We start from the raw sequence: 17,340 nt of genomic DNA, 5'->3' as shown, positions 1-17,340 counted from the left end.
GATGCCCAAATTTGACAAGCCCAAATTCACAGTCTCCTCCCCCAAGGCCAAGGTGCCCACAGCCGAGGTCAGCCTGCCCAGCGCTGAGGTTGAGCTGCCGTCGGCCACCGTGACGGCCTCAACCGAGGGCACTGGCCTGAAGCTGGAGAAGCCCTCCCTCAAGATGCCCACAGCTGACATCAAAGCTCCCAAGGTGGACGTCACTCTGCCCTCCGTCGATGTCACTCTTCCACAAGCCAGCGTCGACCTGCAGGCGCCCGAGGCCAGCCTTAGTCTTGAAGGAGAAGCCAAAGTGCCAGAGAAGGAGGTCACCAAGACCAAGGACGGCAAGTTCAAGATGCCCAAGTTCGGCATGCCTTCCTTTGGCTGGTCCAGCAGCAGAGAGGCCAAGGGCACCGTGGCCGCCGAGGTGGACGTCAGCCTCCCGGAGCCTCAGGTGACGGTGCCTTCCGGAACCGCCGAAGTGGAGGTGACCCTGCCCGCGGCCGATATCCAAGCGCCCGGTGTGGAGGTGACCGTGGAGACGGGCACGGTAGCAGCAGAGGGTGAGAAAGGCCGATTCAAGATGCCCGACGTCAAGATGCCCAGCGTCAAGCTGCCCAAAGTCAAAGCTCCCCAGGCACAGGTCAGCCTGCCCAAGGCCGAGGTCTCGCTGCCCAAAGGCCTGGAGGGCGAAGTCGCCCTGCAGGGCCCCGAGGCCGAAGCCAGCCTGGAGGTGGCCGCTGGCAAAGCGGAGGGCGGCGGCATGAAAATACACATGCCCAAAGTCAAGGTGCCCAGCGTGGTCTTCTCCAAGCCCACCATCAAGTCTCCCAAACTGGAGGCAGACGCCAGCCTCCCGCAGGCAGAGCTCAAGGCCACCGACATCACTGTCACGGCCCCCGATGTCAAGCTGCCCTCCGTTGAAGGCTCCCTCGAGCTCCAGGCGATCGACGTAGATGTCAAAGCTCCCTCCGCCGAGGGCAAGCTGGAGCTGGAAGGCACGGGCCTGAAAGGCAAGCTCAAGATGCCCAAATTTGACAAGCCCAAATTCACAGTCTCCTCCCCCAAGGCCAAGGTGCCCACAGCCGAGGTCAGCCTGCCCAGCGCTGAGGTTGAGCTGCCGTCGGCCACCGTGACGGCCTCAACCGAGGGCACTGGCCTGAAGCTGGAGAAGCCCTCCCTCAAGATGCCCACAGCTGACATCAAAGCTCCCAAGGTGGACGTCACTCTGCCCTCCGTCGATGTCACTCTTCCACAAGCCAGCGTCGACCTGCAGGCGCCCGAGGCCAGCCTTAGTCTTGAAGGAGAAGCCAAAGTGCCAGAGAAGGAGGTCACCAAGACCAAGGACGGCAAGTTCAAGATGCCCAAGTTCGGCATGCCTTCCTTTGGCTGGTCCAGCAGCAGAGAGGCCAAGGGCACCGTGGCCGCCGAGGTGGACGTCAGCCTCCCGGAGCCTCAGGTGACGGTGCCTTCCGGAACCGCCGAAGTGGAGGTGACCCTGCCCGCGGCCGATATCCAAGCGCCCGGTGTGGAGGTGACCGTGGAGACGGGCACGGTAGCAGCAGAGGGTGAGAAAGGCCGATTCAAGATGCCCGACGTCAAGATGCCCAGCGTCAAGCTGCCCAAAGTCAAAGCTCCCCAGGCACAGGTCAGCCTGCCCAAGGCCGAGGTCTCGCTGCCCAAAGGCCTGGAGGGCGAAGTCGCCCTGCAGGGCCCCGAGGCCGAAGCCAGCCTGGAGGTGGCCGCTGGCAAAGCGGAGGGCGGCGGCATGAAAATACACATGCCCAAAGTCAAGGTGCCCAGCGTGGTCTTCTCCAAGCCCACCATCAAGTCTCCCAAACTGGAGGCAGACGCCAGCCTCCCGCAGGCAGAGCTCAAGGCCACCGACATCACTGTCACGGCCCCCGATGTCAAGCTGCCCTCCGTTGAAGGCTCCCTCGAGCTCCAGGCGCCCGACGTAGATGTCAAAGCTCCCTCCGCCGAGGGCAAGCTGGAGCTGGAAGGCACGGGCCTGAAAGGCAAGCTCAAGATGCCCAAATTTGACAAGCCCAAATTCACAGTCTCCTCCCCCAAGGCCAAGGTGCCCACAGCCAAGGTCAGCCTGCCCAGCGCTGAGGTTGAGCTGCCGTCGGCCACCGTGACGGCCTCAACCGAGGGCACTGGCCTGAAGCTGGAGAAGCCCTCCCTCAAGATGCCCACAGCTGACATCAAAGCTCCCAAGGTGGACGTCACTCTGCCCTCCGTCGATGTCACTCTTCCACAAGCCAGCGTCGACCTGCAGGCGCCCGAGGCCAGCCTTAGTCTTGAAGGAGAAGCCAAAGTGCCAGAGAAGGAGGTCACCAAGACCAAGGACGGCAAGTTCAAGATGCCCAAGTTCGGCATGCCTTCCTTTGGCTGGTCCAGCAGCAGAGAGGCCAAGGGCACCGTGGCCGCCGAGGTGGACGTCAGCCTCCCGGAGCCTCAGGTGACGGTGCCTTCCGGAACCGCCGAAGTGGAGGTGACCCTGCCCGCGGCCGATATCCAAGCGCCCGGTGTGGAGGTGACCGTGGAGACGGGCACGGTAGCAGCAGAGGGTGAGAAAGGCCGATTCAAGATGCCCGACGTCAAGATGCCCAGCGTCAAGCTGCCCAAAGTCAAAGCTCCCCAGGCACAGGTCAGCCTGCCCAAGGCCGAGGTCTCGCTGCCCAAAGGCCTGGAGGGCGAAGTCGCCCTGCAGGGCCCCGAGGCCGAAGCCAGCCTGGAGGTGGCCGCTGGCAAAGCGGAGGGCGGCGGCATGAAAATACACATGCCCAAAGTCAAGGTGCCCAGCGTGGTCTTCTCCAAGCCCACCATCAAGTCTCCCAAACTGGAGGCAGACGCCAGCCTCCCGCAGGCAGAGCTCAAGGCCACCGACATCACTGTCACGGCCCCCGATGTCAAGCTGCCTTCCGTTGAAGGCTCCCTCGAGCTCCAGGCGATCGACGTAGATGTCAAAGCTCCCTCCGCCGAGGGCAAGCTGGAGCTGGAAGGCACGGGCCTGAAAGGCAAGCTCAAGATGCCCAAATTTGACAAGCCCAAATTCACAGTCTCCTCCCCCAAGGCCAAGGTGCCCACAGCCGAGGTCAGCCTGCCCAGCGCTGAGGTTGAGCTGCCGTCGGCCACCGTGACGGCCTCAACCGAGGGCACTGGCCTGAAGCTGGAGAAGCCCTCCCTCAAGATGCCCACAGCTGACATCAAAGCTCCCAAGGTGGACGTCACTCTGCCCTCCGTCGATGTCACTCTTCCACAAGCCAGCGTCGACCTGCAGGCGCCCGAGGCCAGCCTTAGTCTTGAAGGAGAAGCCAAAGTGCCAGAGAAGGAGGTCACCAAGACCAAGGACGGCAAGTTCAAGATGCCCAAGTTCGGCATGCCTTCCTTTGGCTGGTCCAGCAGCAGAGAGGCCAAGGGCACCGTGGCCGCCGAGGTGGACGTCAGCCTCCCGGAGCCTCAGGTGACGGTGCCTTCCGGAACCGCCGAAGTGGAGGTGACCCTGCCCGCGGCCGATATCCAAGCGCCCGGTGTGGAGGTGACCGTGGAGACGGGCACGGTAGCAGCAGAGGGTGAGAAAGGCCGATTCAAGATGCCCGACGTCAAGATGCCCAGCGTCAAGCTGCCCAAAGTCAAAGCTCCCCAGGCACAGGTCAGCCTGCCCAAGGCCGAGGTCTCGCTGCCCAAAGGCCTGGAGGGCGAAGTCGCCCTGCAGGGCCCCGAGGCCGAAGCCAGCCTGGAGGTGGCCGCTGGCAAAGCGGAGGGCGGCGGCATGAAAATACACATGCCCAAAGTCAAGGTGCCCAGCGTGGTCTTCTCCAAGCCCACCATCAAGTCTCCCAAACTGGAGGCAGACGCCAGCCTCCCGCAGGCAGAGCTCAAGGCCACCGACATCACTGTCACGGCCCCCGATGTCAAGCTGCCCTCCGTTGAAGGCTCCCTCGAGCTCCAGGCGCCCGACGTAGATGTCAAAGCTCCCTCCGCCGAGGGCAAGCTGGAGCTGGAAGGCACGGGCCTGAAAGGCAAGCTCAAGATGCCCAAATTTGACAAGCCCAAATTCACAGTCTCCTCCCCCAAGGCCGAGGTGCCCACAGCCGAGGTCAGCCTGCCCAGCGCTGAGGTTGAGCTGCCGTCGGCCACCGTGACGGCCTCAACCGAGGGCACTGGCGTGAAGCTGGAGAAGCCCTCCCTCAAGATGCCCAAAGCTGACATCAAAGCTCCCAAGGTGGACGTCACTCTGCCCTCCGTCGATGTCACTCTTCCACAAGCCAGCGTCGACCTGCAGGCGCCCAAGGCCAGCCTTAGTCTTGAAGGAGAAGCCAAAGTGCCAGAGAAGGAGGTCACCAAGACCAAGGACGGCAAGTTCAAGATGCCCAAGTTCGGCATGCCTTCCTTTGGCTGGTCCAGCAGCAGAGAGGCCAAGGGCACCGTGGCCGCCGAGGTGGACGTCAGCCTCCCGGAGCCTCAGGTGACGGTGCCTTCCGGAACCGCCGAAGTGGAGGTGACCCTGCCCACGGCCGATATCCAAGCGCCCGGTGTGGAGGTGACCGTGGAGACGGGCACGGTAGCAGCAGAGGGTGAGAAAGACCGATTCAAGATGCCCGACGTCAAGATGCCCAGCGTCAAGCTGCCCAAAGTCAAAGCTCCCCAGGCACAGGTCAGCCTGCCCAAGGCCGAGGTCTCGCTGCCCAAAGGCCTGGAGGGCGAAGTCGCCCTGCAGGGCCCCGAGGCCGAAGCCAGCCTGGAGGTGGCCGCTGGCAAAGCGGAGGGCGGCGGCATGAAAATACACATGCCCAAAGTCAAGGTGCCCAGCGTGGTCTTCTCCAAGCCCACCATCAAGTCTCCCAAACTGGAGGCAGACGCCAGCCTCCCGCAGGCAGAGCTCAAGGCCACCGACATCACTGTCACGGCCCCCGATGTCAAGCTGCCCTCCGTTGAAGGCTCCCTCGAGCTCCAGGCGATCGACATAGATGTCAAAGCTCCCTCCGCCGAGGGCAAGCCGGAGCTGGAAGGCACGGGCCTGAAAGGCAAGCTCAAGATGCCCAAATTTGACAAGCCCAAATTCACAGTCTCCTCCCCCAAGGCCGAGGTGCCCACAGCCGAGGTCAGCCTGCCCAGCGCTGAGGTTGAGCTGCCGTCGGCCACCGTGACGGCCTCAACCGAGGGCACTGGCGTGAAGCTGGAGAAGCCCTCCCTCAAGATGCCCACAGCTGACATCAAAGCTCCCAAGGTGGACGTCACTCTGCCCTCCGTCGATGTCACTCTTCCACAAGCCAGCGTCGACCTGCAGGCGCCCGAGGCCAGCCTTAGTCTTGAACGAGAAGCCAAAGTGCCAGAGAAGGAGGTCACCAAGACCAAGGACGGCAAGTTCAAGATGCCCAAGTTCGGCATGCCTTCCTTTGGCTGGTCCAGCAGCAGAGAGGCCAAGGGCACCGTGGCCGCCGAGGTGGACGTCAGCCTCCCGGAGCCTCAGGTGACGGTGCCTTCCGGAACCGCCGAAGTGGAGGTGACCCTGCCCGCGGCCGATATCCAAGCGCCCGGTGTGGAGGTGACCGTGGAGACGGGCACGGTAGCAGCAGAGGGTGAGAAAGACCGATTCAAGATGCCCGACGTCAAGATGCCCAGCGTCAAGCTGCCCAAAGTCAAAGCTCCCCAGGCACAGGTCAGCCTGCCCAAGGCCGAGGTCTCGCTGCCCAAAGGCCTGGAGGGCGAAGTCGCCCTGCAGGGCCCCGAGGCCGAAGCCAGCCTGGAGGTGGCCGCTGGCAAAGCGGAGGGCGGCGGCATGAAAATACACATGCCCAAAGTCAAGGTGCCCAGCGTGGTCTTCTCCAAGCCCACCATCAAGTCTCCCAAACTGGAGGCAGACGCCAGCCTCCCGCAGGCAGAGCTCAAGGCCACCGACATCACTGTCACGGCCCCCGATGTCAAGCTGCCCTCCGTTGAAGGCTCCCTCGAGCTCCAGGCGATCGACATAGATGTCAAAGCTCCCTCCGCCGAGGGCAAGCCGGAGCTGGAAGGCACGGGCCTGAAAGGCAAGCTCAAGATGCCCAAATTTGACAAGCCCAAATTCACAGTCTCCTCCCCCAAGGCCGAGGTGCCCACAGCCGAGGTCAGCCTGCCCAGCGCTGAGGTTGAGCTGCCATCGGCCACCATGACGGCCTCAACCGAGGGCACTGGCCTGAAGCTGGAGAAGCCCTCCCTCAAGATGCCCACAGCTGACATCAAAGCTCCCAAGGTGGACGTCACTCTGCCCTCCGTCGATGTCACTCTTCCACAAGCCAGCGTCGACCTGCAGGCGCCCGAGGCCAGCCTTAGTCTTGAAGGAGAAGCCAAAGTGCCAGAGAAGGAGGTCACCAAGACCAAGGACGGCAAGTTCAAGATGCCCAAGTTCGGCATGCCTTCCTTTGGCTGGTCCAGCAGCAGAGAGGCCAAGGGCACCGTGGCCGCCGAGGTGGACGTCAGCCTCCCGGAGCCTCAGGTGACGGTGCCTTCCGGAACCGCCGAAGTGGAGGTGACCCTGCCCGCGGCCGATATCCAAGCGCCCGGTGTGGAGGTGACCGTGGAGACGGGCACGGTAGCAGCAGAGGGTGAGAAAGGCCGATTCAAGATGCCCGACGTCAAGATGCCCAGCGTCAAGCTGCCCAAAGTCAAAGCTCCCCAGGCACAGGTCAGCCTGCCCAAGGCCGAGGTCTCGCTGCCCAAAGGCCTGGAGGGCGAAGTCGCCCTGCAGGGCCCCGAGGCCGAAGCCAGCCTGGAGGTGGCCGCTGGCAAAGCGGAGGGTGGCGGCATGAAAATACACATGCCCAAAGTCAAGGTGCCCAGCGTGGTCTTCTCCAAGCCCACCATCAAGTCTCCCAAACTGGAGGCAGACGTCAGCCTCCCGCAGGCAGAGCTCAAGGCCACCGACATCACTGTCACGGCCCCCGATGTCAAGCTGCCTTCCGTTGAAGGCTCCCTCGAGCTCCAGGCGCCCGACGTAGATGTCAAAGCTCCCTCCGCCGAGGGCAAGCTGGAGCTGGAAGGCACGGGCCTGAAAGGCAAGCTCAAGATGCCCAAATTTGACAAGCCCAAATTCACAGTCTCCTCCCCCAAGGCCGAGGTGCCCACAGCCGAGGTCAGCCTGCCCAGCGCTGAGGTTGAGCTGCCGTCGGCCACCGTGACGGCCTCAACCGAGGGCACTGGCGTGAAGCTGGAGAAGCCCTCCCTCAAGATGCCCAAAGCTGACATCAAAGCTCCCAAGGTGGATGTCACTCTTCCACAAGCCAGCGTCGACCTGCAGGCGCCCGAGGCCAGCCTTAGTCTTGAAGGAGAAGCCAAAGTGCCAGAGAAGGAGGTCACCAAGACCAAGGACGGCAAGTTCAAGATGCCCAAGTTCGGCATGCCTTCCTTTGGCTGGTCCAGCAGCAGAGAGGCCAAGGGCACCGTGGCCGCCGAGGTGGACGTCAGCCTCCCGGAGCCTCAATTGACATTGCCCTCGGGACCCGCCCTCCTGGATGTATCATTTTCTGAGTCTGAGATCGAAGCACCAAGGTTTGATGTTGCCCTAGATTCTTCTTCTTATAAAGAGGTGGAAGCTGGTAAATCTAAAACTTCTCTGTTTAAAATGCCTAAAATTTCTCTTTCTAAAAGTTTCAAACCTCATGCACAAAGCCAATCTGGATATGATGTTTCTGTTTCTGAAACTCTTTTTTATCCTTCAACTGAGGAAGTGTCTTCTGTTCCTTCTGAGATTGTTGAACCTAAATGTTTTTCTGATGTTAAGGGGGAGGGAGCATCTAAAAGTGCTAAATTCAGAGTTCCTAGCATTGGTTTCTCTAAGTCTGAAGTGACTTCATCTAAAATTGATCTGGAGTCCTCATTACAAAAGGGGGATACTACTCTTACTAAATACCAAATTAATTTAACCAAATCAGAATCAAAAATAGCACCTCTTGCTGATGAAAATCTTTCAGATTTTGAAATTTTAAATGAAGATTGTTCTGAGGAACAAGGAGGTTTAAAGCTAGAGAGCAAAACCACATCTGCTGAAATATCTTTGGTTGACACAGAGGTCACAGTTAAAATTCCTAAATTCCGAAAACCAAAATTCAGAATTCGATCTAAGGGAAAAGCATCTGAAAGTGACATTGGTTCCAATGTGGAAAGTGAAATTTCCAAGGGAAGGATAACATCTGATATGACTGGTCCTGATATTGAAAAACCAGCTCAAATATCTGATGCCCATCTTGGTGTAAAGGTACATAAGCCTTCACTTGAAGTTGTTCTGGATGCACCAACAATGGATCCAAATCTCTCACCCGTGGAGGTTACCTTGCCAAACTTAGAAGCAGAAATCCATGGCCCAGATTTAGAGTGCAAGGCAGAACAGGAAGTAGTTACAGGAGAAAAGAGCACTGAGGAGAAAGAAAACAAATTTAAATCATCAAAATTGAAACTGCCTTCATTTAGGTGGTCCCCAAAGAAAGAAGCTATCGCTCCTTCTCATGTTGAGGAACATCTGGAAGGACCCACTTTGTCTGGAGACATGGGATCTGAATTAACTTTTCCTACTCCTGAGAATCAATACCTTCATGAAGAATTTGACACAACAGAAAAAGATGGTGAAAAGGCCAAAACCAAGAAGTCCCAATTTACCATGCCAAAGATCTCATTCCCTAAAATTAAGGGCCACAAAGTACAGGTCTCTCTGCCTGTAGTGGAAACTGATGTTTCTGGACCCAAACAAGAAAAAGAAGGTGTTTTTATTCAGAAATCTGAGAAAGAAAGTAGTGGAGAAGTTGCAGGACTGGGAATAAAAGTGCCTAAAGTTACAGTCCCAACTTCAGAATTTTCCAAACCAGAAGCCAAAGCTCCCAAAATAGAGATGGATATTAGCATGCCTACAGGTGAGGTCAAAGTTCCTACCTGTGAAGGAGATGATCTGACACTGAAATCAGCTGCTGCTAGTGCCAGCCTCCCCACCTCAGAGATTAAGTTGATACCTGAAGGTTCACTTGAGGTGAAGAGTCCTGACATAAGTGTTGAAAGAACATCAAGTGAAATTGCTGTGGGTGATGTAGAGATAAAAGCTGGAGGTTCTGAAGGGAAAACAAAAATGTCTAAATTCCAAATGCCAAAGGTAGGAATTACACTTTCTAAAGGGAAAGGGTCAGAAAAGGATGTTGGCCAATCCAAATCAGAAGTCACAGTTCCCCAACTAAAAGCAACAGTAGAAATATCTGACATTGCTGTTGAAGGACCAGACTTGAAGGTAGAATGTGGCACAGGAACAAGGACTTACAGTCCTGAAGCCAAAATTACCAAAACTGACAGTAAGACATCAGAGGCTGATGTTCACCTTCCATCAGCTGACATTCCTATTCCAAAAACAGACAGTGATATTCAGGATTCAGATGCAGCAGTAAAGATCAAGGGGGAAATAAAGCAAGATGGAGATGGAGAAGAGAAAGAAGGACATTTCAAAATGCCCAAATTCAAACTTCCATCCTTCAGTTGGTCACCAAAGAAGGAAGCAAGTGTTAAATCTGATTCTGAAGCAAATTTGGAAGACCAAAAGCTTGCTGTCATGTCAAGCAGAATAGACACGGAAGTGAAAGAATCTGCAACTGATGATCAAGGTAGTGGGCCAGACCTTGATCTGGAAATACCTGCAGGAAAAGTTGAACAAAAAAGTCCAGTTAAAAAGCCTCAATTTGTCATGCCTAAAATTTCACTCTCCAAGATCAAGGTTCCAAAATCTCAAAAAGTTGAAGCTGATGCTACTCTTCCTAAAAGAGAAATAGAGGGTGATGATTCTATTAAGATACCTGATATAGAAAAATGTCATCCTGAAGGGACTGATGAAGGAGCACAAATCAATATAAAACTGGCTGACACTATGGTTCACACTCTGGAGTTTTCCAGAGTAGAAACTGAGGCCTCTAAAACTGAAATAACAGTCAGCTCAGCAAAGATTGATGCTTCTTTAACTCCCTCAGAGGGGAGTTTTCAACAGGTTGACTTAAAAATAAGTTCTACCAATGAATATAACATTCAAAAAACAGGTACTAAGCTCCCCAAAGGAGAAGCTTCAGTTGATTTGAAGAACCCTGATATATTAACAGAAAGCTCATCAGTTGTGGATGGAAGAAAAGTGAAACTGGAAGGTCCTGAAGGGAAGATTAAAATGCCCAGATTCCAGAAGGGAAAGTTTGGAATCTCCCGAACAAAAGGGAAAGTCCCAGAGACAGAGATCAGCTCTCCAAAAATAGAAGCTGAGCTACCCCAACTAAGAACAACAAACGAAATTGCTGACATTGCTGTGGGAGTTCCAGCATCAGAACTTATATCTGTCATGTCAGATCCTGGAGTAGTTGATGGTAAGATAAAAACACCCCAAGCTCTGACAGGTGGCATTGAAGATGCAAAGGTAGACATAAGCACCAAACCAAAGACAGAAGGGGTTAGTGAGAGTCTTGAGGAGAAGGAAATCAAATTAAAAGAACATGAAATAAAAGCTGAAGAAGTTCAGACTGAAGAACATCAAGGATGGTTTAAAATGCCCAAATTCAGAATACCTGGATTTGGCAGGTCATCCTTAAAGGAAAAGAAAAGTGATGCCGATATTGAAAGAAGTATGGAAAAAGCTCAGGCAACTATTCCTTCTGCTAAAGTACAAACTGAAACAAGTGCTCCTGAAAATACCTTCTCATTACCACATGCAGTTGCTGAAATTACTATTGGAAAAGAAGGGATTCAAAAATTAGAAGATTCTGTGAAGAGCTCTAATATTAGCTTGCCAAAGATTGAAGGAGATATTTCATTATCCACAGAAAGAACAGACAGTAGAATGAGTATTCCAAAAACTGAAACTTATGCAGACGTAGTTAAGCGCAGTGCTGAAGGACATACTTCAGAAATCACAGTGTCTGCAGCAGAATTGTCTAAATCATACCCAAGCACTTCAGAAACTGACAAAGACAAGAGTTCAACACATAGATTTCCTACGTGTACTCTGACATCTCCAGAGCATAAAGGCAAATCACAGGATATAAATGTCCCAAAGGTAGAAAGTTCCATGAGGTTAGAGACATCAGGGGTAGGATGCAAGCCGTCATCAGCTGAAATTACTCTGGATGCAACACAGAAGAGAATAGATGTTAATCTTCCAAAGGAAGAGCTAGATATTCAAAACAAAGAGGCAGCAATTAAAAAAGGAAAGATAAAGGAGGAGGTGAAAATCACAGGAAAAGACGGTGAAGAAAGTCAATTAAAAAGGACTACGTGTGAATGGTCTACAGGAAAAGGATCAGAAGATGGTACTTATGTTACTGCTAAGCTGGAAGATCTAAAGGTGGAAGTTCCAACATTGAAGACAGATGTAAAAATTACTGGAGTAGATCCTGAAATGAAATTTCGAGTGAAGAGTGTTGAAAAAGATGTGTCTGCAGGAGTGGAAGTGCAAGTAGAAGACAGAGCAGAAACAAGTAAAATAAAAGCATACAAGTTTAAGATTCCAAGGTTTGGAATGTTGCATTCTGAAATCAAGGGGTTTGAAGATGATACCAATTTGCCAAAGTCAGAAGCTGATTCAGCACCTGAAAGTGAAAGAGGCACAGCAGAAATGCACTTACAAAAACTAGAAGGATCAATTGGCCTGAAAAGTCCAGGTCTAGATTGTATAGAAGCGTCTGCCAGAGTAACAGGGGAAACAGTGGACCAAACGCAGGGTCTTCCAGAAGTAAGTGTAAGAATTCCCAAACTAAAAATACCAAGATTCACTTTCAGAACTCCCCCAATTGAGGCTGATGTTTTACTGTCAAAAGTAGTAACAGATCCAAAGGGATCTAGTACTGACATTGAAATAGTGCAACTGCAAGCAAGCTCTGCTATCCCTGAAGAAACAGCAGGAGCTGTAGAGTGGGGTATTCAAAAAGCAAAAAGCAAAATTATGACACTGACTGAACCTGACATTAAAACAGCCCAAATGACAGCTACCATAGAGTCCTTCCTTTCAAGTGCAGGGCAAGACATTCATTGGTCTTACATAGAGGGCCAAGAAGTAAGTGAAAAAGTAGAACCTGAACACGTTGCTATTGAGCGGTGTGAGATTTACACTACTGAAATAGTGAAAGAGTCAGAGATTCTGTCATCAGAGGTCAGAACTGCTACTTTGGGATTCTCGTTGCTCAAGGCCAAGTTGCCTGAATCTCACAGTGATTTAGATGTGCAGGTTCAGCAGCCATCTCCAACAGGAGATGCATCAGTGAGAAAACCTACAGGTGCTGGTGAAAGCTTTGGAGTAGCAGCACAGGGAAGTGGCAGTGCTGAGCTTAAACTATCTGACAAACCACACCATGGGTCTGAAGAATCTAGAGGAAAAGTAAGTCTGTCAAAGTTAAAAACATCTGCTGCTGAAGTAAAGGGTTCCAGTAAACTTGATGAGAGTTTTCCTGGTAAATCACCAGAGGGAATAACTGAAGCTCCTGACTCTGAAGAAGAAGATGTAGTTGAAGCAGTGGAAGGTGAAGAAAAAGACATAACCAATGAGAAAGAAAAGACTGATAGTAAAAGATCTCCTGGAAGATTTAAATTTTGGCTTCCAAGTATTGGCTTTTCATCTTCTGGGGATGAAACAAGCATAGATGCAAAAGCAGAAATAAAAAAATCAGTTCCAGAAGATGTGAAACCCGCTGACACATCAGATGATTCCTCTAAGCAGGCTGAAAAAGCTGGATGGTTTAGATTTCCCAAGCTTGGTTTCACATCTCCTTCCAAAAAGGCTAAGTCTGTTGACAAAGAAGAGGTGGGTCATAAAGAGGGGACACTCTCGGATGAAGATAGCCCAACAGATAAGCCAGATGTGTTTTTTGATGCACAAGAAAGCTTATCACCTAAAGAAATAGGAGAAGGTGAAAAAGCTGAAATTGATGGGGCCTCATCTATTGTGACATCTTCAGCAAGAACTGAACTAATCTTGTTGGAGGAAGAAAAAGATAGTAAATCTAATATTGTTGGAGATACAGCCAAATGAAGGTTGTATTTTCTCAATCCTCAATGAAAACAAAATCATCCACAGAAAAGAATGTTTTCCTAATTTTCTACTTACTGAAAATTAAAAGCCAAGGTTGGTATTCATGTAAATACTTGAACAAATTTTCAAGTACATGGATGTACTAGATTGTACACTAATAAAAATGATTTTTTCATATCTACCCCAAGGGCAACAATTATGACAGGTGTAGATGAGCCCATAGGTTGAGCAAAGTCTGAGTAGATACCAGAACCATGAAAGTAAATCATTGAAAGGCTCAACGATACCAAGAGACTTGTTAAAGAGGCTTCTCAAAACACATCAGTTAGGTTTAGATTACACATTATTTCCAGAATGGGCTCTAAACTAGTATTATGAGAACTATACTTACCTGTTTAGATTTTGGAACTTTCTGATCTACTTTTGCTTTGTTATTAAAATATTTTTCTTTATTTCAGCTAAGGTAGTATGTATATTCCACAAACATTTTAAAATATAAAATAAAAATGAAATATTAGTGTAGAGAGACTAATGCTTTGCCTCTTCCTCTCTTTTCATTCTTTTATTATTGTGGCACGTCATATTTAGCCTTACAATAATTAAAAAAAAAAGAACAGCAAAAACCAACAGAATAATTTCAAGACCAAAAAACATGTAACTAAATCATGTTTGTAAGATACCAAAATAAAACATGCTTACAAATAATATTATTCAAATGTGGATAAATAAATTTTAATGTATATACTTATGGGATAGTGAAATGCTTAGAAAGATCTGCCACACTGGTGGAATTGCCTCAGAGATTTTCTGGGAAAGGAGGTGTATATAATTATTTGCTCCTTTGTTTATATTAACGCTTCTCTCAAGTGCACTATGAAAACCAGGGTGTGTATGTGACAGCCTTCACATGTACCATTAAAGCACTGTCTGTATTCTTAATTCACAATAAACTCACTATATGAATAATAACTTGAGTGGCGTGAGTTACTGACATTTCTCATTTGGAAAATCCCAGCTTAAATTTGTAAAAGTTTGCATGTACTTAATGACAGCACAGTTCCTTAATGTAAGGGTAATGGAGACTTTTCACTCAAAGTTGAATCATAGAATATGTTGGGTCAGAAGGAACCTGTCAGGATCCTTGAATCCCACTCCTGGCCCTGCACAGGACACCCCAATGCTCCCTCCATGTGTGTGAGAGCATTGTACAAAGGCTGCTTGAACTCTGTCATGCTTGGGGCTGTGACCGCTGCCCTGGGGAGTCTGTCCCAGTGCTCAAACACCCTTTGGGTGAAAAACCTTTTCCTAACATCCATCCTAAATCCCTCATGACTCAGCTCCAGCCATTTCCTCAGGTCTTTTCACTGGCCATGAGAATGAAGAGGTTGGCACCTGCCCCTCTGCTTCCCCTCATGAGGATTTGAAGGCCACACTGAGCTCTCCCCTCAGTCTCCTCCAGGCTGGACAGACCAAGTGACTTCAGCCACTCCTCCTCATACAGCTTCCCCTCCAGACCCTTCACCATCCCTGTGGCCTCCTTTGGACTCTCTCTAATGCCTTTATTTTTATTGTGGCACCCAAAACTGCTCACAGGACTCCAGACAAGGCTGCCCCAGCACAGAGCAGAGCAGGACAATCCCCTCAAATACAAAAACATTTTCCTGGGAGACTTTACTCACTAGTTCCCTGAGCAACATGAAGTCAGCTCTCCTCCTGTCCAGAGTTGAAGTTTTGCTATTCCTTTTCCTCCTTTGAGATTTTAATTTCTCTGTGGCCTCTTTGGCCAAGATGGCTGCAATTACCACTTCACTCACAAGATCCTGTCTCCAGAATGACAAGGGCAGACATGCTTCATTATAGTTATGTTAAGGGGACAGAAGGAACCTTAAAGATCATCCATCTAACCCCCTGCCATGGGCAGGGATGCCTTCCACTGGCCCAGCTTGCTCAGATCCCAGTCCAGCCTGGCCTTGAACACTGACAGGGATGGGGCAGCTGCAGCTGCTCTGGGCAACCTGTGCCGGGGACTCAGCAGCATCACAGTAAAGAATTTTTCCTCATATCTTATCTAACCCTGTTTCACTTAAAAGACATTTAGAATAGAACAGAACATGATAGAATAGTTAATTGAAAGGGGCCCACAATGATCATTCAGTCCAATTGCTCAACCACTTAAGGGATGATCAAAACATGGAAAAAACATTGAGGTTATTAAGGGCATTGTCCAAATGCTTGTGGCATTGAACACTTCTCAGGACAAGCCTGGTTTAGTGTTTGACCTCTCTCTTGGTAAGGAAATATTTCCTAGTGTCGAGTTTGAACCTCCCCATATGCAACTTTGAACTATTCCCACACATCCCAACACTGGATACCAGGAAGAAGGAACCAGCACCTCCCTCTCCACTTCCTCTGTTCAGGAAGCCGCACCACCACAATCCACCCTGCAACTAAAGCTGACTTTTCTGGGCCTCTGCAGAGAGCAGAGGTCTGTGAGTCAGTGCCCATGGCCCAAGAGCTATCCCCTAAGGATTGTGGAGATATTAATGACTGTCAAGACATTAAGTGCATAAATGGTAGATGAAATGGTTTCCCAGTACCTGGATTAAAGCAATAAAGGTATGTTTTATCTGTAACAACAGGGAAAGGAAAATCGTGGTTAATGGCAGGAAAAAATGTGAACAGATAATACTAAAGTTTTGGAACAAGCTGGTGTCTGAGGTGACTTTGTGGTCATGTCAGTACTAATAATCCATGGAGCCAGCTGAGTTCTGTCTTGCTGTCACCTGTATTGCTGTTGTAGCACTGTAGGCACAAGGCACAGCACCAAACCAAGAGCTTCCAGAGGTGATCCTGCTGGGAGAGCAATGCAGCAGCTCCTCCTGAAAGCCACTGCAGTAAAGCAGAGCCAATTCTCACACCTTGTGCTCCCTCATCACACAGGTACCTGAGGTAAGCATGTTCAAGAGCCAAAACAATGACTTTTTCTAGACATGAATAAACCAATACTGGCAAAAATCTAAACAATCTACAGTCAGACTAGAAAATTACAAAGTATCTTGAGCCAGAAGGGACTCACAAAGTCCAGCTCCTGACTCTACACAGTACAACCCCAAGAATCACACATCTCCAAGAGTGTAGTTCAAATGCTTCTTGATGTGACAACTTTCCTGGGGAGCCTTTCCACTGCCCAACCACCCTCTGGGTTAAGAACCTTTTTCAATAGCCAATCTGCCCAAAGATGATGCTAATAAATGCCACTGGAGGACCCAGGATACATTTGGTACAGTCCTTAGCTTGGAGAAATCACAATCTAAACAAAAGAGATAAGTAAGAGATTAATGGATAAGGACTGTTATTAACCCTGTTTCATAAATAGAAAAGAATTGAGACTCAAAGCCTGGTTATAACTTACATGTCTAGTAGAAAACAAATAAATAAGAATCAAGGTGTGAACGGGCTTCAAAAGTCTCACAAGAAACCAGGGAAATACTCCCAAGTTCCTCTTAGATCCAGTTCATTGTATTAATTGTAAACTCCCCTCTCACCTTCCCATATGTAGAGGAAAACCAACAGTGAAGTCAGTAGAGAAAATAGAAGAGCACTCTCCCTAAGAGTCCATTTTTCTTTTATAAGCCAAACTTTAACCCAACCTGAGGTTAATATGGCCATAAGAGAAATTCTGCCACCTTATCCAGAAACTCTGTCCCACTGAACAACGAATCCAGCACTGTCAGATTTGAGCTCCCGAGTAGGAGAGAAGTTTTCTTCTTCCTCCTGCAATATCTAGCCCTGCCAAAACAGAAAACACAGCTTGGAGTGCCATCTAGAGGAGTGTGCTCCTCTACCGGAAACTGTTTTGTTGGTTGAAGATGAAACGTCTCACAAAGATTTTCAGGCTCGCTCTTGTTAGGAAATGGGGGGTGAGAGCGCAAAAAGCACCTGCATGTTCCTCAATATTTTGGCACGTATGTGAATACTCCCAAAATTTCAATGATATCTGTACACGTAATGACATGTCTTAAAAAATCTGCCGCAGTAACAAGAACATTGATTTGTAATGATGGATAAAATACTCCAAGGAATCTTGGAAATGTCTGAAGAGGTAGCTGAGGAGCAGCCTGGAAACCAAAAATCAGAACATCGATGGGAGTCATCTCTGAAAGTCCTTATTTGTGTGTGATTTTTGTGTCTGCACAGCCCTGGCAAGGCTCATGGAGCTCCAGCCCAGTGTCACTCGCAGCTGGAGCACGAGCCCTGCTCTCCTTTCCTGTCCCCTCAGGAAGGCACCCCGGGCAGAGCTGTGGTGGATGCAGATACCAGGCACCAGATGGCTCAGGCTG

At 50.5% G+C, this 17,340-nt stretch overlaps 1 protein-coding gene across 1 annotated transcript in view; it reads left to right on the top strand.

Annotated features, from left to right (window-relative positions):
- The window catches only part of AHNAK2 (AHNAK nucleoprotein 2), a 57,850-nt gene extending 43,896 nt beyond the window's left edge, over window positions 1-13,954 (top strand). Inside the window, exons 10-11 of the mRNA XM_058806613.1 lie at window positions 89-5,161; window positions 6,119-13,954. Coding sequence (XP_058662596.1) covers window positions 89-5,161; window positions 6,119-13,000 — 11,955 coding nt within the window. The 3' untranslated portion in view covers window positions 13,001-13,954. The remainder of the gene's footprint in view (window positions 1-88; window positions 5,162-6,118) is intronic.
- The last annotated feature ends 3,386 nt before the right edge of the window (window positions 13,955-17,340 follow it).

Source organism: Ammospiza caudacuta, chromosome 6 (genome assembly GCF_027887145.1).
Source record: "Ammospiza caudacuta isolate bAmmCau1 chromosome 6, bAmmCau1.pri, whole genome shotgun sequence".
Classification (NCBI taxonomy): domain Eukaryota; kingdom Metazoa; phylum Chordata; class Aves; order Passeriformes; family Passerellidae; genus Ammospiza; species Ammospiza caudacuta.
This window is presented reverse-complemented; position numbering and strand designations above follow the sequence as displayed.